This window comes from Calliphora vicina, chromosome 5 (genome assembly GCF_958450345.1).
Source record: "Calliphora vicina chromosome 5, idCalVici1.1, whole genome shotgun sequence".
NCBI lineage: Eukaryota > Metazoa > Arthropoda > Insecta > Diptera > Calliphoridae > Calliphora > Calliphora vicina.
The window spans coordinates 3,581,055-3,606,793 of record NC_088784.1 but is presented as its reverse complement, the minus strand read 5'-3'; the positions used below and the strand labels follow the sequence as shown (position 1 = coordinate 3,606,793).

The 25,739-nt window shown below is 28.4% G+C and overlaps 1 protein-coding gene across 3 annotated transcripts; it reads right to left on the bottom strand.

Annotated features, from left to right (window-relative positions):
- Positions 1 to 2,593: 2,593 nt before the first annotated feature.
- hebe lies at positions 2,594 to 24,172 on the bottom strand. 3 transcript variants are annotated; one of them, XM_065512205.1, is made up of 3 exons: positions 18,053 to 18,204; positions 17,469 to 17,547; positions 2,594 to 4,542 (listed from the first exon to the last, which is right to left on the bottom strand). In XM_065512205.1, the coding sequence occupies exon 3, from the start codon at positions 4,502 to 4,504 to the stop codon at positions 3,014 to 3,016; it is 1,491 nt and encodes a 496-aa protein (XP_065368277.1). In that variant the 5' UTR covers positions 4,505 to 4,542; positions 17,469 to 17,547; positions 18,053 to 18,204; the 3' UTR covers positions 2,594 to 3,013. The 3 variants fall into 3 exon arrangements, with proteins under 3 accessions (XP_065368277.1, XP_065368275.1, XP_065368278.1); XM_065512203.1 differs by lacking the exons at positions 17,469 to 17,547; positions 18,053 to 18,204 and adding an exon at positions 24,012 to 24,172; XM_065512206.1 differs by lacking the exon at positions 17,469 to 17,547 and having other exon boundaries at positions 18,053 to 18,213.
- Positions 24,173 to 25,739: the final 1,567 nt, after the last annotated feature.

Here is a 25,739-nt window from a genome sequence, read left to right as displayed (position 1 = left end):
TATCATTCTTTCAGTCATTTCTTTTACGAAATTATGTATATAGAATATTTAAAGTTGACTAAACCTTTTTGTAAAAAATTTAAATATTTCCTTACCAACATGATTGTAGTTATCCCATAGGAATAAATATAAACATATTATTTAATAACGTTGGTTTATCTAAAAACTAGAACACACATAAATGTGTTTGTCGAAAATTAATGGTTTTTCTATTGCAAATTATGAGATAATGTCTATGGGGAGTTTGGCTATATCAAAGGTAATTTTTTAATGAAGCATCATATCGTTTGGGTCTGATAGTAAATGCATTATTAAACAACATATAATGGAACACACGTTCCAAAAATCATCTACAGACAATTCTACAAGTGTCAGAAATTGGAAAATTAAATATAAGAAAAAAACGTATGATACAATAGCCTATAGTCCTGGTTCGGTTTCTATTTAAATTCGGGAAAGTCGACCCATAAAAGCCAAAAACCACAACTATCAACTAGACTTTTCAAAAACCTTTCCAAGGGCGTATAGAAAGAAATTCGGATCGACAATGGGTTAAAAAAAATATGAAAAAATAGTTTCAACCCGAATTTTCCAAAAAAAAATATTTCATAAAAAAATTAGTTTTCGAAAAAAAATTAAATTTAAAAAAAAATCACATTGAAGATTCGGCACACCCTAATATATAGGCCTGTCACACATTTCTTGAAATATTATTAATCGGTCATGTTTAAGGATTTATTTTAGGGTTGTTTTTTCTTCTCTATATTGATTTAGAAAAAACACCTTGTAAGCCATTATTTTCAATAAATTCCCTGTCTAGAAAAGTAGTAAAATAAAAGTAAAACACTTGTTTTTTATATTATAAACAAATCGGAATCTTGAAATTGTTTCAATTCCGTAATTATTATTCTGATCTATTTATTAGCTTGTTTTGATTCCGTTTGATTTTTTCAATTCCCAAAATAGTTGGAATTTCGAAATTTAATTTGACAAAGTTTTGTATATTAAAACAAAAGTCAGGAAAACTGAATGAAAGTGGTTTTATTTATTGGTTTTACTCTAAGGAAGCAAAATGCGGAATTAATTCCACTTTCGATCGGAATGAAATTCTGTGACATAGGGGATAGCTGTCCTATTTCAAAAAATGTTTATTTCACAAAAAAAATAGTTTCCACCGACATTTTTTTTTTAAATTTAAAAAAAAATAATATTTTGACCAAATTTTTTTTTTGTGAAATAAAAATAGATTTCCAAAAAAAATAATAATTTTCAACAATTTTTTTTTCCACCAAAAATTTTTTTCTAAAAAAAATTTTAATACATATTCACATTGGTGAACGGTATATAAGATTCGGCACAGCCTAATATAGCTCTCCTACTTGTTTTTAGTTAAGGAAATATTTCGGTTGAAAAATAATTATTTTTAAATGTTTGCACGACTTTATTTTCGTTTTTAGTTGTGAATAGGATCTGAATTTCAATATCAGTTATATAGAGAAGGTTCATGCAGTTATTTGGTCTCTAGCTGAGCTTTTTCAGAGTTCCTAAATGGGAATATTTTCCCGTGAGTTTTTTAAAACATTTTCTGAATCTTTTTTTATTAGTTTTATTTCTTCTGCACAATTCGTTGTTATTTGTTACCAATCGAATGAATCGATTATAACCATAAATTTTTTTATATTTACCAATTTTTTTTAGGTTAACTAACGCAGATGATTACGATTGGAATAACCCAATTTTTGTCAAACCAACTAAATTTTTTATGTCATAACAAAAAATTCGGTCATTAAGACAGAAACATTTGATTAGCAATTCGAATATAAGATTTTTCTTCACATAAAATCACTACTTTATGAAATTTTTAGTTTTTATGTTTAAATGTTATTCTGAAAATGGATCAGAAACATTTTTGCTTTAAAATGTTGATTCTCAAGTTCTAAAGATTTCAATAATATGAAATACTTGTAAATAATATCCTTCATCAGACTCCCAAAACTAGACTTCTCTAGAAATGTTTAACGTGAAACAAAGATCTGTCTGGGAAACATTCTACAATATGTGAAAAAACAAGTATGAGTTCTATATTTCGCAGTGCTAACTAAGTGGATTTTTAATTAAAAAAAAAAAAAATTAATTTTGAAAAAAAAAATTACTGACAAAATATAACGATATTCGAACATTTTTTCAAATTTTGAAAATTTCTTTAGAGAATATTTAACAAATTGTAGATTATTTCTGAAAGTTTTACTCAGTTCATATTTTTAAAAATCAAGAAAATTTTTCGAATATTTTTGATTCGAAAAATATTTACTTTAGATAACCCTCATTATTTGCAAACCTCAGGTTAACTCAACAATACAAACAGTCAATAGTTGATTTCTGAATATAAAAATTGTAAAATCCTGTTTTCTTGCTTATATTTCATACCGATTTTGTTTATTTTCAATACCAAATTTATATAATTGATAAATGATTTGGGTCCGTATGAAATCCGAGGCCGTAATGTTGATTCTAATCAACATTATTACCGCACTAATCCTTTAATAGTCCATTAACAGTAATAATGCCCCGCCCTAGAATACAATGATCCAAATTTAATTTTTTTGTTTTTTTTATTTATTTAAATTATAATTTAATTTTAATAATTTGGCAACAGTTTAAACTTAAAAACTAAACAAAAAAAAAAAATAGTAATGTATAATAAAACAAAAGACTACTAAGGGTCGCTCGCTCATTTCATTAAAATACAATACAAAAAAAACATTGCACAGTTTAAATATTTTGTACACAATTACAATAATTAACATTTATACTCTCACATGCAGACCCTTACTGTTAAAGTACTGAAATTGAAATCTTTTACAGATTAGCAATGTACTTAAATATTTATAATAACTTTACACATAATGCCAGTTTCAATAACTTATATAATAATAAATAGCTTGATATTTATGGATAAATAACACTTGCTTGTTAGCTGTATACTGATTGTATCTAACTCACAAGATTTAATTTAAGCTGTTTCGGTTATTAGTACAGATTTAACTTCAATATCTTTATCATCTCCCTTAATTTCAAATTTCAATTTGGTTAGTTCCTTTAATTCATTGTCTACTTCCGGAGTTTCTGTGTCTCTATGCACTTTAACAGTATCAGGATATTTGTTGACATTGTTACCTAATTCCTGGGAGAAAGATACTACAGTTTTGGGCTCAAAATTAACACCCTTTTCGCCTGTGGGATCGGGGGAAGGTAGTGTGGGGCCACTTAAGCCATTTGTATGAGAAATGGTGATTCCATTATCTAAAGCTTCGCCATTAGTAGTGTGGCCATTTTGTAGAGGTTCTGCTGGTTCTTCAGCCACACCATTAGACTGGGGTTCTTTAGCTGTGTCCTCAGTTATAGGGGTTGAGGTGACTTCAGCTTCCACATGACCATTTTGTTGCTCTTCCGCAACTTCTAGGGCTGAAGTAACAACGACTGCTACAATTGGGGTTTCTACTTGTTGTTCTTCTTCTACAGCTGCAGAGGTAACTACAGCCACTACGGGAGCTAGTTCTTGTTGTTTTTCCTGAGCTTCTTCTGGTTTTGTTTCTTCTACTTGCTCTAGAGTTGTTACCGGTTCTTCAAAGTGATTTTCAACTTGTTCTTCTAACTCCGTTTTATCATCATCCTCTCCCTCTACAGCCTTGTTGACCTCCTCAATGGCCTTAGCAACTTCTTCTTCATCTTGGCCATTAAGTGTAAAAGGTTCAGCATGTAAAACAGTCTCTTCTGTTTTCACTACATCAGCTTGTTGTTGTTCTTCATGCTCTTGTTGCTCATGTTCTAGCTTTTCTTGTGCGGTTTCTTCCTTAATGTCTTCTTCATGTTGCGTTGTGGCTGGTGGTGGTGGTATTTCCAAACCAGGCTTAACAGCAGGACTGGCCATGGTCTCCGCAAACGATTGGCGATTGGGACTCGAAGGCGATATCATGACTTGGGTGAAATAGCCACTGCGTCTATTTTCAAAATCCAAGATATTTTGATTGGCCAAACGTTCTTGTATGCGCCTTTGTCTAAGTATGAATTCAGGAACATTTCCATCCTCCTCTGCAGCCTCCCTCGTTTCTGTTTGCACAACCTTGGCCCTTCTTAAAACCACCTTAGCAGCCTCATTATCATTGCCATTCATGGTGTTACTGTTGCTGTTGCCATTTTCTTGCAAAGTCTGCTTGGTGGCCGCACTAATGTTCGAAGGTTTAAATACCCCATTGAATGTGGTGCTCTTAACCACAAACTCATTGTTATTATTGTTGTTGTTGTTGGCCTTTAGCACAGCTGGTGCATCTGGTGTGGGTGACAAAGGATTTGCATGGCCGTTTTGTACCTTGGGTGACCGTTGTATGGTAAAATTGGGTTTGCCATGATTGATCAAGAGTTTGGTGGCCGGTGAGGGTGTCTTGTCTCCGTTGATGGATAAACCGGAGCGCAATTGTAATTTTGGTTTGTTTACATCAGCCATGTTGTTGTAGTAGTTACGTTGTTGATATAGCGGCAACACTGCCAATGAGAATGAAATGAGAAGAAAAAATACAGAAAACAAGTTTTAATTAAAATAAAATGTCATGCTAATCAAGAGTAAGAAATAATAATTTCTTTAATTTATATTTTTAATATTTAATTAGTGACATACATACGTCTGTATAGTAATTTAAGAATTATTGTATAAACAAATTATGTTTTTTATAATTCGCCATGATGTCATTTGAAATGTCTAAGAAATATTTGTTTGAAAAATGAATTCCTAACAAGAGAATTTTAAAATGAGTAATTTTCAAGCTTAAAAGAAATTTTAAGTACCCCAGGTGTTAATAAAACCATTAATTTTAATTTAAATGAACAAAAAATTTAAATTTTTAAAAAAAAAATTAAAAAACAAGTGTTGTTATTACAACTCCTATAAAAGCTGTAAAAAGTGTTTGATTTAAACCAAACATTTAATGAACATTTCTAGAATCTCTCTCACAAATGGGTTTTATATCCAGTTCACCTTAGCTTTATACTTTCCCACACTTAAATTGAAACATATACCTTCAAATATGTACATATAAAAACGTTTTATTATTATTGCACATTTAACCTTCAAATCAAAATAAATTAAATTAATTGTAATTTGTAAAAAAATAAAAACAAAATCTTGGCAAATAAAACGCATACAAGTATTTGATTTACAAAAAATGATAATAGAAATCAAGTCTAACTGTCTGTCTACACACTCATACAATGCCTTGACAAATTCATAAATAACACAAAACTTGGACGACATGTAACAAGCTTTAACAAGCTGTCAAGTCCATCAAAATTTTGGTTTAAGCCAATTCATAGAAAGAAAAAATTAAAATTTTTCTTTTCAAGTATTTTACGTGTCTTTTTCATAATCATGGTTAATTGTTATTTAAAACCAAAATCATTAGTCAATTTATTTAATTACAATTTGCCAAGTATTTCATTTATCATTGCATTTAAAACTCATCAAAGAAACAAACAACAAAAAAACCTGCAAATACTGGTTAATTAATGAAATTATTTGATAACTTGTTAAAAGTATTTTAAACACGTGACGCCAGCTTTAAATTTTTCAAATTAACTCGCACTTTTGTATGTTTTTTTTTAACAACAATTTAAATGCCTGCTTCATTCAAAATTATCTAAAAGACGTGTACAATTTCAGTTGTAAATTTATTAAGTTATTAAGTTCTCTTTTTTCAATTCTATTCTATTGTTTAATATGTGTTGTGCCTGTTTTTAGTGTTTTTAGTGTTATTTGTTTGATTTGTTAATTAATTTAACATTAACTTAAGTGTTTTTGTTATTCGTCTTTACGCAAAACACCACAATTACTGGTTAAATAAATATAGCACACCCATAGAAAATGGTTAGTAACACATAAAATTATGTTTATTGTTTATTTTGGTTGTTAAATACGTGTTCGAAATGATGACTTTTGTGTGTTAATGAACTTCCTGATTATGTTGTTTAAAGTATTTTTTTATGAAATCGTTGATATCTATTGTAAAATCTTATTATGACGTACATACAATGTATATGAGTGTTTTTTAAACAGTTTAAGGAGTACATTATCATTACAATTTTGTATTTTAGTGCATAGAGGGGTGGATGGTAAAAAATTGCAATAAATAGGTTGAGTTTCCTTTAAGAATTTATCACAAATTTCTTACATTAAGACTTCTCAGTTTTTTACTAACAAAGAAGCTAATAGCAGCTAATAAGCTTCTGAAAATAAGTGGACCCCTTATTTGTGGTCTCTGCTTTTTATTTTGAAACTTGTTTTAAAAAGTTAAAATATTTAAGGTATAAAAAATACTTATTATTCCAGGTGCAACTAAATATGTATATCTTAACCAAAATATACATTAATATTTCTTTATTTTTAGCACTAAATATATAAAGTTATTCCGTAATATATTTATGTACAATTAAATTTATTTTATTTCGGCCAGAAAAACACGCCTCTGCGGTTTCACATATAAAGTTGATAAATATTTATATGATCGCTTGATTAGCTACTGTTTGGATACTATATGCAACCCATAGCATCTTTTGTGCAGCCTTAAATTTTACCATTCCAACTATTCTATTTGATAAGAGATCAATACTTCTCCCATAAAGGCCCTCCGATTCGGCACATTGAAAACTTTGGGCATCGCATAGAACATGTTCAAAGGTTTTAGCATGAAGTTCACAAAACCTGTACTGTTCATTCTCAACATTACCTAAAATAAATTGGTGATACCTTAAACCACAGTGTCCGGTGAATAAGCCAATAAGCATTCTCAACCTTTCCGAGCGATAGCAACAATTGAGATCTACGTTTGAACATTTTGGACTGTCTAAGTCCCGGTAAATTACCCTAAAATCTGCCAAAGAACGGTTCAGGATCTATGAATAAGAGTCGGGCGCCCCTGACCAGCGTGACCTTCATGACCTGTGACCCAACACAAGTTGAGTTCATTGTGCGCACATAGTTCCTTTAAGAATGTCCAGCAGTCCATAGCAACACCAGAGCTCACTTCATATAACAATAAGGCTCTAAGAGCAGCCTGGCTATCCGAAATAACAAATATTCTAGTATTCCTTAATCTCCATAAACGTTCATTAGAGTATATAAGGATGGCGTAAATATCCGCCTGAAATATTGATGGAAATGTGAATGGGATACCCCGGAAATGTGAATGCACTCCTATAGTCTTTATCCATTATCAATATACATATGTAAGATTGGGACGAGTGGGTCCCCGTGGTCCCAGTAATAGAAATACAGATAGACCTTATCAAGTAATGATCTCGCAGTCATCTGTTCCACTTTATTCCATGTTATTATTGGCCTTATTACGGTTTTAAACTCCTAGTTTTACCAAAAAGTTGCTGGCAGGCATATATTGCCCTATTAGCTTTTTTGTTAGTGTTGGAACCCCAAGATTTTCAATGACTATCTTAATATAAATTAAATATTTTCAGATACCAACTTTTGGTATCCGATAGCCCCCATTGCAACTACCAACTCAGAAATACCTCTGCTTTGACTGTGTAAAATGTCATTAAGATATCTCAAATCGTTCACGAGCTACCGAATTATTTCCAAAATAAAATGTTTTTAAACCACTTTGTGGCTTTATATAATTTCTGAAAGAGTCGTAGTGATTCCTTACTTCCTTTTTTTAAATAGTTCAAAATTTGCAGAAGTCGAAAATTTTTTTTGGGAAAATTACGTAAAAATTTTGAAATGAAATAAATTTTGAAAAAAAAAATTAAATTTTTTTAATTAAAAAAGTTTTGTAAAATATAATTATTTGATTTTAAATTTTAGGAAATTTTTAAAGTTAAATCACAATTTATTTGTTGGGATTTTGTGATTTTTAGGCAAAGTTTATAATAAGTTTTATTCACTTTAAATAAATTTCTCCTATAGGATATTTCTAGTATTCCTAAATCTATTCGAAAGAAAACATTTTCGAATTTCAATAGCGATATTCTCAAAATTGTTCGAAAACTAACTTTTGCTGTGGCAAGCAAAAGTGCTAAGTCTAAACTATGTTTAATCTGTAATTAGAATCCTTACTAAATAAGAATAAACCCTGCTTTAACAGATAGTTTAAACACAAGTTTTTAGAATAATTCTTGTATAACTCTGCTGTCATATTTATTAAAAAAGGGACTTAACACGTTTGCCCCTAAACTACATTCCTCAGACTAAAGTAATTCATTTCATTACTCACATAACGTGTGAGTAGCGGTAATAATAATTATAATTACTATTATATTGTATTCATTTCAAATAAAAATATAAATAAATAAATTTCAAAACAAAATATTGCTATTTGTGAAGACTATACAACAAAGCTATATGTTTATTTTCTCTGTTAATAATTCCATTAACAGTATTTACAACACTTTTCTATCCATTACTATTGTTAAGGTCATTCATTAATAGCTAAATATTTAACTAATTTAATAGACAACAACATCTTGGTTATATTTAACAATACATGTTTATTATTTAACAAAAAAAAAGTCTATTAGTTACAAAAAAGCATATGTGTATTTTAATACACAGAAACTATTTAAACGATTATTTAACTTAACGTAACTGCAGTTAGCAGAGCATAGACAAACAACAACTTAATATATTTCAACAACAATTACTGTTAAAATTTTCAACAAAAAAAAGAAAATATGACTAAACTTTATATTTCAATAAAGTGTTTTTTTAAGAACAAATTAGAAATAAATACAAAATATGACTCATTTTATTTGTTAACAAAAACAAATGTTTCTTACGAAACAATTATTTAAAATTTAAATACAAAAAAAAAATCCCCTTTTTTCCTGAAAGTTTTGAATTTGACAGAGCTAAAGAAAATACAACTTTTGTTAACTTTTGACATACTAACTTATATTGTACTCAAGCGTAACGAGAGTGTACAGAGATGCTCTCAGAAACAAATAAAACACTTTATTTGTTATACACTTCATGGTCATAGATAAACTATAACTAAACTAACTGGTCAAATACAATTGAATGGATGGGTTTAAACACACAATTCAACACCGCACTGGCCGACCCACCATTATCACTTATTACCTCAACACAAAATTAAATGAAATACACTTGCATCTTAGATTTATGATTGTACTCGTACTTCTAAATAAGTTTTTTTTTTTAAAACAACACTTGAGACTTTAATAACGTTTAAACATGCCTATTTGAAAGTGACTATTTCCTAGATTACTTAGAGACAGTGACTTCTATAGTTAGCCAATGTCGAACTTTTGGATTTTAAATCGTCTATTTAGTATTCAGTGTAATTTCAAACCATTAATTAAACAGTTTTAACTTATAACGCGTATCTTAAGTAAATAAATATTTATGACTAAAAACAATTGAAATAAGTTTTAATAATACTTAATATTAACTTCAAACTCGTAAATAGGTTATATTTATTGCTTAAGAAAATATTTAAAAAACTCATTAAACTCATTATTTAGTTGATTTTCATAATGAATGATGGATGTGAGTAAGGGATTTCAAGGTTAAATTTAAATTATGATTCAAATTTTAAATGCAAATACATATTGTTAAAATTCTTAGATAAACATTTGAAATTATTCGTTATAATTATGTATGTAGTTTTTTTTTATTTTCCTTTCTTATGTTTAATTTTGTTTATCAAAGTGTGTTGAATGTTTCAAACTTTTTTTTAATTTTAATTTACGAACTTATGTACGTATATTAAAGTATATTTTGTTTATTATTTTTTGCCAGACGTGATAAAGTAGAAAGACATTTAAAATTGTTTAATTTTTGATATGCGTCATTTTATAAATAATTTTTTGGTATATTGTTATTATTATTATTTATAACCTTTTAAATGGCAATAAATAGCAAACAAAAAAATCTAGGGAATTTTACAAACAAATACAAATTTTATATCAAATACAGAATTTCTTTTGAATACCGACAAATTTTCAAAACAAATTTAAAAATTTTCCAATATGCATTTGATTTCAAATTTTAATTCTCATTTTGCCTAATGTTGTAGAAATGGGGATTAAAACTATTTTATAAATATAGTAGATATCTCTTAAGGTATTTATAGACGGCAATACTGAGTATTAACACTTTTCAAATTTAAAATATTATTGAAATCATTCGGTATGTCAAGAAATTAATGATTTCAATGTAAATACCTTAAACAAATTTTGAATACCGACCGTAAATCAAAAAAATCATTCGTATTTTTTGAAAATCTAATACAAATTTAGTTTAGACTATGAAATTGTATTATGATACTTGAGTTTTTGACAAATATTAACACTCAGTATTGCCGTCTATGAATACCTTTATTAAAAAAATACAGTTTCAGTTTATGCGACATTTAGCCAAAGAATATATTTCATCTACATCCAAAAAACTTGGCCAAATTTTAGCTGACAACTTTTTTTACTCCACTCTTGACATGCCATCGTTTTGTGCGGACAAGAACTTACGAAAGGGTTAACTGTCAAACGAACTTTTTGACATTTATGATCTGTTTACTCTGACAAATCATCATGAATAGATTGACGCTTGAACTACGATATCAAATTATCCAAATTTACTTTGAAAACAAGTAAGAGAGCTATATTGGGCTATGCCGAATCTTATATACCCTTGACCAAATTATACTTTAAAATAAAAATTTTTAATATTTTTAGGTAAACAAAATTTAAAAAAAAATAAAAAATAATTTATTAGCGAAAAAAATTTATGCCAAAAAATTTTTTTTTTTCAATTTTTTTACATTAAAAAAAATTTCTTTTAAATTTATTAGTAATAAAAATTTTATAACAAAAAAAATTTTTTGGTGAAAAAAATTTCGGATTATAGAATATTATTCCCGATTTTGACCCATAGTAGGTCCGACTTTGGCCTGATATACACAGTTGCAAAGGTCTTTGAAATATCTATTATTGGATATCCCTATTATGACTTAGTAATCCTAATATACATAGATAAAAAATAGGTCAAAAAACGTGTTTGCCCTGTTTTATATCTCAGCCATTTATGGGCCGATTGTCTCGATTTTAAATAGAAAACGAGCCGGGAGAATTCCCGATATATTGATGTATGAATCATGTATGTAAGTTATTTGGGGGATACGAAAAATTGATTTCAACATACAGGCGGTCATGGCTATATTGACTCCATTATCTATAACGATCCAGAATATATAGTTTGTGGGGTGTCAAATGAAAAACGTAAAAATTACAAACGGAATGACGAACTTATATATACCCCTGCCACTCATGATGAAGAGTATAATAATAAGTCATCTATTCTATATAAAATTGTGTGAAGCGAGAGCGGCATTCAGAAAAATGTACCGTTTGATGTGGTTTAAACGCTGGTGCCAATATCGGACCATTGTCTTCAAAAAATTAAGCCGGATCTCGCGTTACAGTCAATGAAGATCGTTACCGCACCATGATCAATGATATTTTATTCGAAAATATGGATGACATTGATCCGGGCGAGATGGTGGATGTCGCTACGTGGCATACGACGACTGAACTATCGATTTATTGAAATCAAAATAACTTTTATTTCGAGAAAAATACTTGTCAATTGGCCACCAAGGTCGTGCGATTTGACACTTCTCGATTATTTCCTGTGGGATCACGTTAAGTCACTGGTATAGGCTGATAAACCAGCAACAATTGACGCCTTACAGGCCAACATTGTTCGTGATATACGCCCAGAAATGTTCGAAAAAGAGGCGCAAAATTGGGCGTCCAGATTTCACATTGTCAAGAACAGCCTTGGTGACCATATGCCCTAAATCATTTTCAAATGTTAATGCCATGTATTGATATTTTTTTCATATTCTGTGTCCGATTTGGTTGATTGAGGAACCGTCTGTAAGGTTATGGTGTCCTCTTTAAATTATATGAATACATAGGGATATTTTAATATAATAGTGCATTCATAATGCAAATGCAATTTTCTGATGCAGTTTTGACAAGTTTCTACCCTTTTGATTTTTAATATTTTTCAATATATTAAAATGTTTGTTTTATAACAATTTCGATTTGATTCACCTGTATTTTATTAATACAACTTTAAATCATTAATTTCCTAGGTAAAATAAAGCATAACATTTTTAACTTTCAAATAGTTATTTCGCAAATATTTACATAACAAAGTCCACAATATAAACGAAAAACCCATAACTTAAAATTGGATTTAATTGGTTTGCTATTGATAATTGAATTTATTAAATTAATAATAAATTCTTTTCATAATCTAATCACTAGAAAGCTACAGTCGCCGTCTTTTATTATTAGTATTATTACTATTATTAAACTAATAAAGTTTGCAAAAATTTACTGTTTTATTTTTTTGCATTTTATAACTGTTGCAGATTTCATGATTTTGAAAAGAAACAAATTTAATAATAAACTGTGTTACAAAAAAACTAAACAAATAAAACTAACGGAAGAACTGTTTTATTTTTAAATAATTTTTAATCATATGATTGATTTCAATGTCTTGAACAAAGATTACAAAATACAAAAGAGAAATAATTAATATAAATTATTTATTGTATTTGAAACAAAACTCAAAACACCTTCAGAATGAAATAGAAAGTGAAATTTGAAATTTTGTTGCGTTTTTTAAGATGACGAGGGTTCAATAGACACGTGAAGTTAAAAATTAAAGATGTATAAAATATTTATTTAAATTAGTTTCAAATTTAAAACTAATGATTATAAAAACTATTAGAGATTATGTATACGATTACATATGCTTTTAAATTTATTTATTTATGTTGAATAAATAAATATTTGTATGTAAAAACAATCAACCACCACCAAGCAACAACATACATCTTTGTCATTATGTTGATCATAATTAAACATTTGAAGCTCAGATTTCCAGTTTATTTTCTTTGTTTTTGTTTCTGTTTTTCGAAGTTCAGAGTATTTATTAATCAACCACAAAAACTGGGTGAAAGATCTTATTATTATGGTTTTATTTTTTTTTTGGAAATATAATATTATCATTTTTAAATACTTTTACTTTTAATTCATCTTCATTTGAGGTATATGTACGCTTTTGTTTCTTCCTCAACCTTTTGCTGTAAGTTTAACGTTTCTTTTTTGTTTCTGTATTTTAATAATTAAAATATTTGTAGTTTATTTAACATTTCTTGTTTGTCTTTTTCACATTTATTTAATTATAACAACTCTTAAGTCCACATAAAGGCGGTACACAAAGAAATTTTTAAAATACAATTTAGACAAATTTCAACTGATAAAATATTTGAAATAAATTTTAAGCAATAACAATTTTTGCTTCTTACTTTTATAAAAGCCATTTAGATCTTGCTTAACAAAGACATTTCATATTCTAATTGCATATAATTGTAAAAAATATTGCCTTGTTACAGGGCAACATTTTAAATATTATGCCCTTTCCACCGCCTTTTTATACCCTTCACCATAATTGGCAAGGGTTTATATAAGTTTGTCATTCTGTTTGTAATTTCTACATTTTTCATTTGCGACTCCATAAAATATATATATTCTGGATTGTTATAGATAGTGGAGTCGATATAACCATGTCCGCATGTATGTTGAAATCAACTTTCTGAAGCCCCCATATAACTTACATACAGGATTCATACATCAAATTCGGAAAAATCGTATTTTTTAAATAGTTTTTTAGATTTTTTACCTATTTTTGATCTATGTTTAGATTACTAATTCCCAGTAACACGAAGTCTGGTTATGTGTTAACTAATAGTTATACTGACAGTTTTCATACAAAATTATTTTTAACCGACAGTATAACTATTAGTTAACGCATAACCAGACTTCGTGTTAATGCGGGTAAGTCATTAATATAGACAATATTTATATCTATTGATAAACACTTCTAAGACCTTTCAAACGATGTATGTAAAGCAATTCAGACAGAAAATGGGTCAAAATAGAAAAAAATATTTTTTAACTTGAGTTTTTTTCACCAAAACTAATTTTTTTAAACCATATTTGTGCTAATAAAATATTGTTCAGCTAAAAAATTTACCAAAAAATATTTTCAATCTTTATCTTAAAGTATTGCTTACTTGTTTAAAATCAACTGCGTAAAATTGCTTATTCAAGAAATCAAAGGATTGTAAAAAATTTTTTGCCTTTTTGGAGCGAGTTCTTTGGAAAAGTTATAAAAAATGCAATTTACTGGCAAAATAAAACATTTCTTTGCGAGAATAAAGGATGACAAGTAAATCTACAAAGCCAATTATGCGCCTACACATTTTATAATCAAATGCGCAAAACAGCTTTTTTTTAATTCAAAAATGTAAGGAAGGCAACAATTTTAGCATATAATACAAATTAAGGCACAGAACAAGGCGAATTCATACATGGTTTTGGCAATTCTACAAAAACAACAATTTGTCTTACCAAATGTCAAAAAACAGAAATGAAAAATTAAAAAAAGTTTATTAAAACTTAATATAGTGTGGATAATTGAATAGTGGGGACTTAAGAAAGATATTCAAATATAAAAACAAGCTTTGACAGACGGTAGAACCAAACAAGCGAATAAAAGTAATCAGCTGTTTGACAATTCGCCTTGGCACAAAATGTTAATCTTTTTGCCTTCATTAGAGCGAAATTTTGAGAAAAGTAGGCAAAAAATGCAAATTTGAATTCGCCTTGGCACAAAATGTTACTCTATTTGCCTTCAATAGAGCGAAATTTTAAGAAAAGTTAGCAAAAAATGCAAATTTCGGCCAAAAAACAACGGAATAAAGGATGATAATAACTAAATGTCTATAAAAATGTAACACAAAGCCCTAGTTAAACTTAGTTGTGTACAAACTTTAAACATGCTGCTGCTGTTGCTTATCATGAATCTTGTTCAAAATAGACTTTAGCTTTTTTTTAATTTCTTGCGTTATTTTGTTAAATTCTGTTGACATTACGACTTTCGTCATGTTTGCAAATGTATTATTAACAATATTGTTTTGTTTATAAAATACGTACAAGTATTCTTAATGAAATTAATGTAAACAATTTATATAAATATATCAAGTGTTTCAAAACATAATTTCTTAAAATTACTGTCAACACTTTGAGTGTTACGTCATTGAATAGCCAGCTAATGGATACAAATTAATGAGTAATGATAAAAATATAAGTAATATTTCTTTTTCAATTGAATATTTAGACATTTTATTGGAAACTAAACTATTACTCGTTAGATTTATGAAATTAACTATGAAAAATGGATCCACTACAATAAGCCGAAGCGTAAGAGATCGTATGTGAAGCTCGGCACCATAGTAAAATATCCATGGCGCTTAAGTAATTCTCTGAATTTGGTGGTAGCAAAAGGGTTCTATCTATTTTGAGCTGCATAAATCTGACCGTTTGAAGCGAACATTGGCCGAAAACCGCCCAGACATGAAACCGTAATATTTCATAATGACAACGATCGGCCACATGTTGCAATACCTGTTAAAAAGTATTTAGAATGAAGTGGTTGGGAAGTTTTGCCTCACCCGCTTTATAGTCCAGACCGTGCCCTGTCCGACTAATATTTGTTTCGATCGATGCAGTACGCTCTCTCTGGGATACGCTTAACTTTGGAGCGGAGTATCTGATATTGTCTTGATTCGTTCATGAACTCAAAAGATGAGCATTTCTTTTGGCTCGGAATCCTTATGTAGCCAGTAAGATGGAAAAAGTCATAGCTAACAATGTCCAATACTTTGAATAAATGTTTCAAAATATAAGCTAAACATTTTTAAAAATCCCGCATTTTTAAGTCATACATTATGAATTAAATCAACAATATAGGAATTCTATTCCAATAATTCCTTGGAATGAAGCTTTTTTAAGGTTGGGAATGGTTAAGATTTTAGCTTAGATTTAATTAATTAATTCGATGTTCTGGTGTCAATATCTGAGAGTGTTGAGAGTTGTTTCATATGAAATAACACAAATTGTTTATGTCGACGACCTTTGGCCGGACCCAGAGTCTTTCACCTCTGCGTGGCAAGCCAAATGGCTTCGCAGATTAGTCTTAAGACACAATGTCAAACATTTTATTGCTCAATAAAACTGAATTAAAAATAAAACAAGTAAGAGAGCTATATTCGGCTGTGCCAAATCTTATATACCCTTCACCAAATTATTCTTCAAAATACAACTTTTAAATATTTTTAGGTAAACAAAATGTTTTTTTCCAAAGTTGTTTTTTTTTAATTTTTTGGAAAAAAATTTCGATCTGTTATCTTAAAATTTAATTTTTTTTTTATATTTTAAGAAAAATTTTTTAATTTTTTTTTATATTTTAAGAAAAATTTTTTAATTATTTTTTTTTTTTTTTGTAAAAAAAATTCGGGTTAAAAAATATTTTTTCCGATTTTGACCCATTGTAGGTCCATTGTTTGAGGACCGATTTTGCTGATTTGGATCCCGAAGATATCTGGGGTCTTCAGAAAACAGACAGACGGACATGGCTTAATAGACTCCCCTATCTATAAGGATCCAGGTTATAGGGTCGGAAAATTATATTGTGGAAATTACGAACTGAATGACAAACTTATATATACACTTCTCACGAAGGGGAAGTTTATAATGACGGCTTCGCCATATACTGATTTTTAGTTTAGCCGGAGCTCGAACTTTCTCAGAGAATTTCTCTTCTGAGGTACTTCAAATTCAGGGTTCTCTTAATAAAGTTCTTTAAAATCGAAGGTTAACGACACTAGAAGGAAATATCATAAATAATTTCCTTTGATATATGAGAGGGAACACATTTTGCTTTTATTATTTCATATTTTTAGACTTATTAAAAGATATTTTAAAACATTTCTTTTCTTCATATAGAACAAGCTTTCTGCAACGAGTATAGCTATTTATCTTTTAAAAAGAAGTTTTAAAATGACCTAGTTTTATTATCTTTTAAAGGTTTTATAAATTATTCAAGTGTTTTTGAAATAAGTAAATGTTTATTTATATTTAAATGTATTAATAATAGTAAGACATTCAAGATATGTATAATAATTTAAAGACATCAATATCATATTTGTTTGAATAATTTTTTAAAAAATAATTGTTTTGTTTAAAATCTACACAATATTGTGTTCAATTGAAAGACGTTTTCAATAACTTTATATAAAACAAATGAATTTATTTAAATATTTACACCTATTTTAGATTCAATTAAGGTCCTTAGGCCGGGTAACTTATCGAAATTTTAAACATAGTTAAGGCTAATCAATGTTTAAAAATATTTTTTTGTATGAAAAAAAAATATTTAAACTATGTTAAAATTTTGATAAGTTACCTTAGACTTTTTAATTTTTTAATTATTTTTAAAGTTTTCTTTAGATTTTTAATAAACTCACCAAAAGTTTTTATTATTTTTTGTTCAATATTAATCCAAAAATTTCCTTAAGAAATTCAAATTATGCTGAAGAATTTAGACTAGCGTAGGAGTAAGAAAACACAATTTTTATTAAAAAAATTTATAAACACGTTTTGAAATTAAAATTCTTTCAATATTTAACACATAAAAAACAGGAAAAAGCTTTTAACACAGTTTTCATTTATTTATTTTTTAATACGAGTAATAAATAAGTATTTATTTATTGTAACCGTTAATAACATTTACAAAGTCAAAGTCACGGCCGTATCAAAAGTTGTTCTAGTTCGAAATGAATTTTTGGCCGTTTCTTATTAACCACAGAAAATATTTATTATTAAGTTGTTATAATCAGAAAAACAGAACAGAAAATATTTATTATGTGCCAAAAAAAAAGGTGTGAATGAATTGTAGAACACAAATTAAGGTAAAGTTTCTAATAGAACACTCAAATATAATTTCAGCTTTTTTTATTAATAAATATTTAACGTTTTTATAACTTCTTTTTTTATTATTATTATTATATTGTATATGTATTATATTTTTGATGTTATAAACTGAACTAACCCTCCAAAAACACAGAAACGACGAAAGAAAATAATAATGTGCTACAAAACACAGCAGAAACGTAACTGAATATAATATTGTATTGTATGGAGATGACGACGACGACGACTACAACGACGACGGTATATTGTTGTTAACAAACTATCGCCAAACCCCACCAGACTAAATGAAAATTGTATTGAAAAAGCTAAAGCGAAGCAGTTGGTTTTGTTCTTAGTTATCATGTGCTAGAGCTATAATAGGTCATTAAGGAATTGGAATTTGATTGGTAAAAAAGGGGTTAAATTAATGACATTTTAAAGGGGAAATGTATTAACTAGATACAATAGTACTAAAGGTATCATAAAGTTAATTAATATAAATAAATATGTAAATGTTTGTCTATAGTGATTCTCCCACTTAGTAAGGGTGGAAAAAGCTAAGGATTAAAAGTAGGGAGATTAGGCCTGTTTTATTAAGCTGAAGCGAAATAAACCGGTTTTTATATCCACCATGAAAAATATGGGGGATATATTGATTTTGTCATTCAGTTTGCAACATATAGAAATATTGGTCGTAGATCCACAAAAGTATATTCTCTGGATTCTTATTAAATTCTAAGACGATCAAGCTATGTACTTCCATCTGTCTATTAAAGGGAAGGGATATGAAATTGTCCCCAAATATTGATCCGAAATGTATGATAGAAATGGCTAAAAGGATTCAAATTAGGAAGATCCCGGCCCGGTTTTTCTTAAGCTAATGTTGAAAAAGCTTTGGAAGCATATTGATTTTGACACTCCGTTTGCAACACATCGAATGTTTATATATTCTGTATCCTATTCATGTCCGTCCTTCTCCCTGTTGAAGGCACGATGGGACCTAGGGGGAAGAATTTTTCCCCAAATATTTTCTATTAATCAGAAATGTTTGGTATTAATAATGGAAAAAGTCCAAAACAAATTTTAGCACAAAATGGCCAGCTGTCCGAATTTTAGAAACCATTAAAACGCAATAGGGCCTAAACGAGGATCCCTAGAAAACCTTAGAAGCTTTATTTCAACTGAATCTAATATTGGACCAAAAAATCAATATTTTATTTGATATGACTGTTTAAACAGTAAACATTACCTAACGTAGCGTATTCTTTTCTAAAGAATAAATATCACACAATTGCAAGAAATTATAAAACTCTATACACTCAGACATATAAAGCTCTTTTTTTACAGCTTTTACTGATATTGATTTGATAACTTATTTTTTTTAGCAGTTTATTATTATTTTGTGTTTTATTGTTTATTAGTTTGGGCCTTATTAAAGGTAAGTGCTCAAATACTCCTCATGATACGAACGATACGATACTATGTACTATATATGAACAAACACCCACCTGACCACAGCCTTCAAAAATTATATTGAATTTTATGTTCAAACATTTCTGTTACAAACATTCGAGAACGACTATCGCAAATAGAGTTGTCAAACCGGTTTTCGAATTATTCGAAAAACCGGGTTTTTCCAATTTTCCGGTTTTTTTAAACCGGTTTTTACAAAAGGACGGTTTTCGAGTTATTCGACAAACCGGTTTTTTTGTCTCGAATTATTCGACAAAATCGAATATTTTTTAAAATTTATTTTAAGATTTTATGCGATTATTTTTAATAATTTTAATACAACAAGTAAGAGAGCTATATTCGTCTGTGCCGAATCTTATATACCCTTCACCAAATTCTACTTAAAAATATTTTTTTTTTTAAGTTTTTTACATTTTTTTTTTAATTTTTTATTTTTAAAAAATCTTTTTTGGAGAAAAATAATTTTGGACAAAAAAATTAAAAAAAATATTTTTCCGATTTTGACCCCTTGTAGAGTCCAACTTACTATGGCCTTATACATATGTATGTATTGTCGTTGCACAATATCTATCATTAGATATCAATTGTCTATATTAATGATTTAGTAATCCAGATATGTGTCAAAAATATGTCAAAAATCGAGGTTGTCCTGGTTTTTTCCTTTTAAACAGCAATCGAGCCGGAAGAATTCCCGATATATTGATGTATGAATCACGTATGTAAGTTATTTGGGGACCAAGAAAAGTTGATTTCAACATACTCCCAAAACTCCCTGGGAATTTTTTCAGAATTGGGCTGAATATTACGGAGTGTCTACAAAAACGGGTTTTAACTTTCTTAAAACCGAGCAGAGTTCCTTAATATTTCTGGCCCGATTTGGCATCATGTCACTATGGAAAAAAGGCATGTGAGTGATTTTTAAACAATAATGTCAAATTTGTAACACGGGAGGTAAATCCACCCAACTGTACAGAACTTCGGCTTGTGGAAAGGTATTGGTCTCTTGTAAAAGAAGAATTAACCCTATAATGCTTAAGCATTTATAGGCATTTTTGCGATGAGTGCCTTGAGTATGCTTGGGCATTAGAGGGTTAAAGTACACTGGAAAAGCATACCACCTCGCCCAAAAGGGTAACGGAAGCAACTATAAAATCTTTAATGGGTGGATTTCCGGAAAAAGTGGATAAATTTATAAATAGCGACTAAAATGCAAATATTTTATTTCATATTTAATGAATTTGTACAATATTTGAATAAAGAATTTTTAAATTTTATTTAACTTAATACAAGCATAAGTTTTTTTTTGGCTCACTCTTTATGTATTTAAAAATTCTTGATAAGTTTACGAACCTTATTGTTCGAAAATTATTCGCCTTTTTCAAATATATTTTCGATTGTTTGGCCGGTTGGGGCTTGATAAGTATGAGTGTGTAGTACCTCTTCTTGTCATGTTTTTATAGACAAATTCCTGTTGTTGTTATTGTCATTTTGACTTATTTTGATAGCAATTGGTAATGAAAAAAAAGTAGAAAAAATCGACAAAAAAAAACGTTTTAATCATAACTTTATAGTACTCGCACTATAGTTTTAATATGTGTGTAAGTTTCCATGTGTTTAATTTTATTTTGGGGTCTTATTGGGAGACCGTAGCCAACTATTAATTTATAAATATGGCATGTAAATAATATGCCATACAATACTTGTCATACGTACACACTCTTGTAAATTGATTTAAATAAAAATATGGTGTATCTAAGAGTTCAAAACCCCACCTTGTCGACCGTCGTAAAAAAGTCTTTTTTATACTAACTACATACATACATAGATAGAAACAAATTATTATTATTTTATATTTAATTAACAACTGCCAATTTATAAACGATTTCCAAAATCCAAAAAATTTGCTATAATTTTGGAATAAATTTACATAAATATTGCAATGAAAGCTGTTTATTTTCAATAACATTTTTCAAATTCTTTATTATTGCTTTAAGTAAATACTAAATAAATTTAATTTTAAAACGTTTAATTGCTTTATATGTACTCGTATGTATATATATGTACATACAGTGGAGACTCTTAAAAGTGGACAATTATAATCTTATAAAATTAAAAACTTGTTGTCTAAGAAGCCATTAATTAGCCTTGAAATATTCAAAACGTCTTGACAAGTTTCATTTTTATACCCTTCACCTTCGTGAGAAGGATATATATAAGTTTGTCATTCCGTTTGTAATTTCTACATTTTTCATTTCCGACCCTATAAAGTATATATATATTCTGGATCCTTACAGATAACGGAGTCGATTAAGCCATGTCCGTCTGTCTGTTGAAATCAATTTTCTGAATACCCCAGATATCTTCGGGATCCAAATCCTCAATAATTCTGTCAGACATGCTTTCGAGAAGTTTGCTATTTAAAATCAGCAAAATCGGTCCACAAATGGCTGAGATATTAGGAAAAAACCAGGACAACCTCGATTTTTGATCTATATCTGGATTACTAAGACATTAATATAGACAATATGGATATCTAATGATAGATAATGATAGATAATGATAGATTCAAAGATATTTACAACGACGTACATAAGACCATAGTAAGTTGGACCTACAATGGGTCAAAATCGGAAAAAATATTTTTTAACCTGAATTTTTTTTCACCAAAAAAAAATTAAAAAACAAAAAAAAAATTTTAAAATAATTCGAAAAAAAAATTTCCAAAAAATTAAAAAACAGCTGGAAAAATAATAAATTTTGTTTACTTAAAGATTCGGCACAGCCGAATATAGCACTCTTACTTGTTACTTTAGAAATAGTGGATTTATAGACTGAAAGGCTGACACTCTTTAATTACGGATTAAGATTTTAGTGAATTAAGCTCAAATTTTATTAATTAATTCGAATCTCTGATATTTAATAATTATAAAACTAAATTTTTATATGAAATTTGGTTATAATATTCTTAATTTACAGTATCATATATTTCGGGAATAGCCGGGTACCCGGGAATGTAGAAAAAAATTTGCCGATTCCCGGGAATCAAAAAAGGTCGGGAAATTAAAAACCCTAATTTCAACATACAGACGGACATGGGTATATCGACTCCGCTATCTATAACTATCCAGAATATACTTTATTAGGTCCAGAATATATATACTCTTATTGCCTGTTTCACAATATCGAAAGAAAGATTTCGTTCGCATTCAAAATTATTAAATTAAATTTGGAATTCAGCGAAGCGGAACAGTGGTAAGTTTGGCAGCACTATTTGCATCCGATCTCGTATTTTTCTAAGATAAACAAGTGTGAAAATCCCCTAACCATATTTTGCTATTAAATGCAACAAAGTAATTATTAAAAAACCCCCTTAAAAACAATAATATCTTTATATATAATTCTTCTGTACGTGTGTTAGTAACTGAACTCCTCCTTAACGGCTGGGCCGATTTCGATGAAATTTGTTGTGTGTGTTTGAGTGGGTCCCTGGATGGTTTAGATTCACAATTGACCTATATAGGAACATTGGGCATGGCACCTCCCATACAAAGTAAAAATTTATTATTGCATATCTGGGGTACTATTATAGTGGGAGTATTCAAACTCTGTGTGAGCTATGGCAGAACAACGTTTGCCGGGACAACTAGTTTAATAAATTAATTAAATTATAAAGTGCTCATTAATGTAAATGTGGAATATTTTCAAAACTACCTCAAATTGAATTGAAATGCGAAATTTAAAACTGGTTTTAAGTTTGACTATGACATGAAAATGGCATAGTTTTTTAAATTTTTGACTTTTGATGTATGTAGTATATATCAGGCATGGATCCAGGTCAACCATTTGGGGGGAAGGAAATAAAGTAAAATTTATTTCACATTTTTATTTTTTTTTTCTACCAGTAATAGTGATAAAAGAGCTGCCTGATCGAAATTAAGGAATCTGGCTCCATTAGCATTTCAAATTTCTAGGACTTTTCGGAGCATCAAAAAGCTCTGTAAAGATGCGAACATACATTAAAAAAGAGCATAGGAAATTATATAATGAAGATAACCCTCCTTATAGAGAGAGAGTTCTGAATTTTATAAAATGTTTTATTTTTTTTAATAATATTGAAATAATGTTTGTGTAAAGCAATCACTGCAATCAATTCAATGCAGATTTCTTTATATTGAAAAGTTGACTGGATTTAAAAGTGCGAATAACTTTGATAACAATTAATTATATAATTTGAATATTAATTTAAAATTTTTTAACAATACGATTTTAACACAATATCAACTGTTGACCACTTTCTTTTTTGACAAATTTATTACATTTATATGTATGAATGTTTTTTTGTTTTTTTTTTTGTTAATTTTGCCGTTTTAATTTTTTTCTTTTTGTCTATTGTTATTTACAATAAATAGTGAGTGGTATTTATTGTATATATTTGTTGCTAATTAAAATATATTTACAAACTATATTTATCTATGTAAGTATACCCTACACTACACTACAAAACATGGTATAGTATACAAATAAACATTTTGTAATTGTTGTCGTTATACATACATATTTTATTTTATTGTTGTTTGTCTGTTTTAATTTTTTTATTTTTATTTTTTGTTTAAATAAATTCTTACTTTATTTGCATAATAAATTTATTTCAATCCAACAATGAATTGTTTTGTGTTGTTCAGTTCAGTTCAACACTGTGTAGTTTAGGGTATTTGAGGTGTTTTATACTGCTGCCGCACGTTTTCAAAAACAAATGTCCGTTTACAGATCGTTTTTTTTTTATTATTATTTTTTTTAAATTTTAATTTAACTTTTAAAAAAAATATTTAAAATTAACGCATGCGCTTTTGCTTTAAGTACAATGAAATTGAGGTTTTAACACTTCAAAGTTTAAAATTAAACTCGCAATGAAAAATGGTCTTAGAGCACAGGTTTGCCAACAGCAAACATCAGGGTATTTGTTGGGTACTCGTGTGTGAGGAGAAGCTTTTATTATATCACTGCATTGATATATCATTCATTTGTACATATTTTAAGCTTTACTTGTTTTGTGTCTCTTTAGATTAGACATTGTGACGTTTTTATTTCTTTCTCTTTACCTGTAGCCTCACATTCTCTATTTTGATTTTGGTTTGAAGTTTTTGTAGGTGCTTTGTTGTTATTGTTCTCTATGATGTTGTTTGTTGTTTTTGTTATGACATTTAATTTTTAGTTTAATATTGAAAACTATTAAGAAGTATCTTTTGTATGCATTTGTTTTTAGTTTGTTTGTGTTGATTTGTTTTTGTGTGAATTGGTGAATTGTACTTAAGAAACCTGATTGTGATTTTACAAAATTATTAAAATTAGCCTGAGTGAGTCATTTTTATTGTTTTTATATGTCTGTAAATACAACAAACATGTTTCAAACTTAAGATTCCACATGAGAAGTTTTGTTTTTGTTTGTGGTTTTATTATATTTAAAATAAAATAATACAATACAATTTTTTGCATCGCACATTTTATTTTTATATCGGAAATGAAAGTTGTTTTGAGTGATTTTAGAATTTATTTCATGATTGATTTTTTTTTAATTTAAGAGTGAAATAATATTTAGTTTTAGTGAGCATGTATCAAAATGTTTGCATGGATTAATTCTTCAATCAACTTTTAAAATTTAATTTCATCTCTTAACTATTCAATAAAACAGTGGTCGCCACTTGGATTATAATACGTGGTAGATTTTCAATATATATTGTGATATTTGGATCGCGATCCATTTTAATGGATCACGCAAAATTAGGTTATTCTGCAATTTGGATCGCGATCCATCAATACTGCATGCTATACGTTAAATAAATATCGCGATACTGGATCGCGGTCAATATATACTGAACGTGTAGCAGTACCCTAAGAAGCATTGGAAATTTATTTCGTTTTTATAAATTTTAAGAAGTTCGCTGTATTTGGATTATTTACAGTTAAATTACCAATTATGTTCTGGTCCTGGTGGCTATGAGTGCCGACCACTGCCATAAAAACATTTACATTTTTTTAATTTATTAGAAAAAAAATTTAAAATTTATTGAATAATTAAATTTGTATTCATAGTACATGCAAATAGTCTCTAACAAATTATCTTTTTACTTTAAAGAAAATATTTTTATTCGATTTAAATTAAATGAAATCAAATTAAATCACAATACAATAACAACTATTCGAAATAAAGGTAAAGGTCAAAATTCAAAAAAAAATAAAGGGAGGTTTTTAAGCCCGATAGAACTTGAAATTATAAACAACAACACAAAAAATTAAATATTAATAAAAATAAGGTTTTTATGACATTAATATTTGGCTGTTCTTGACGAATCGCA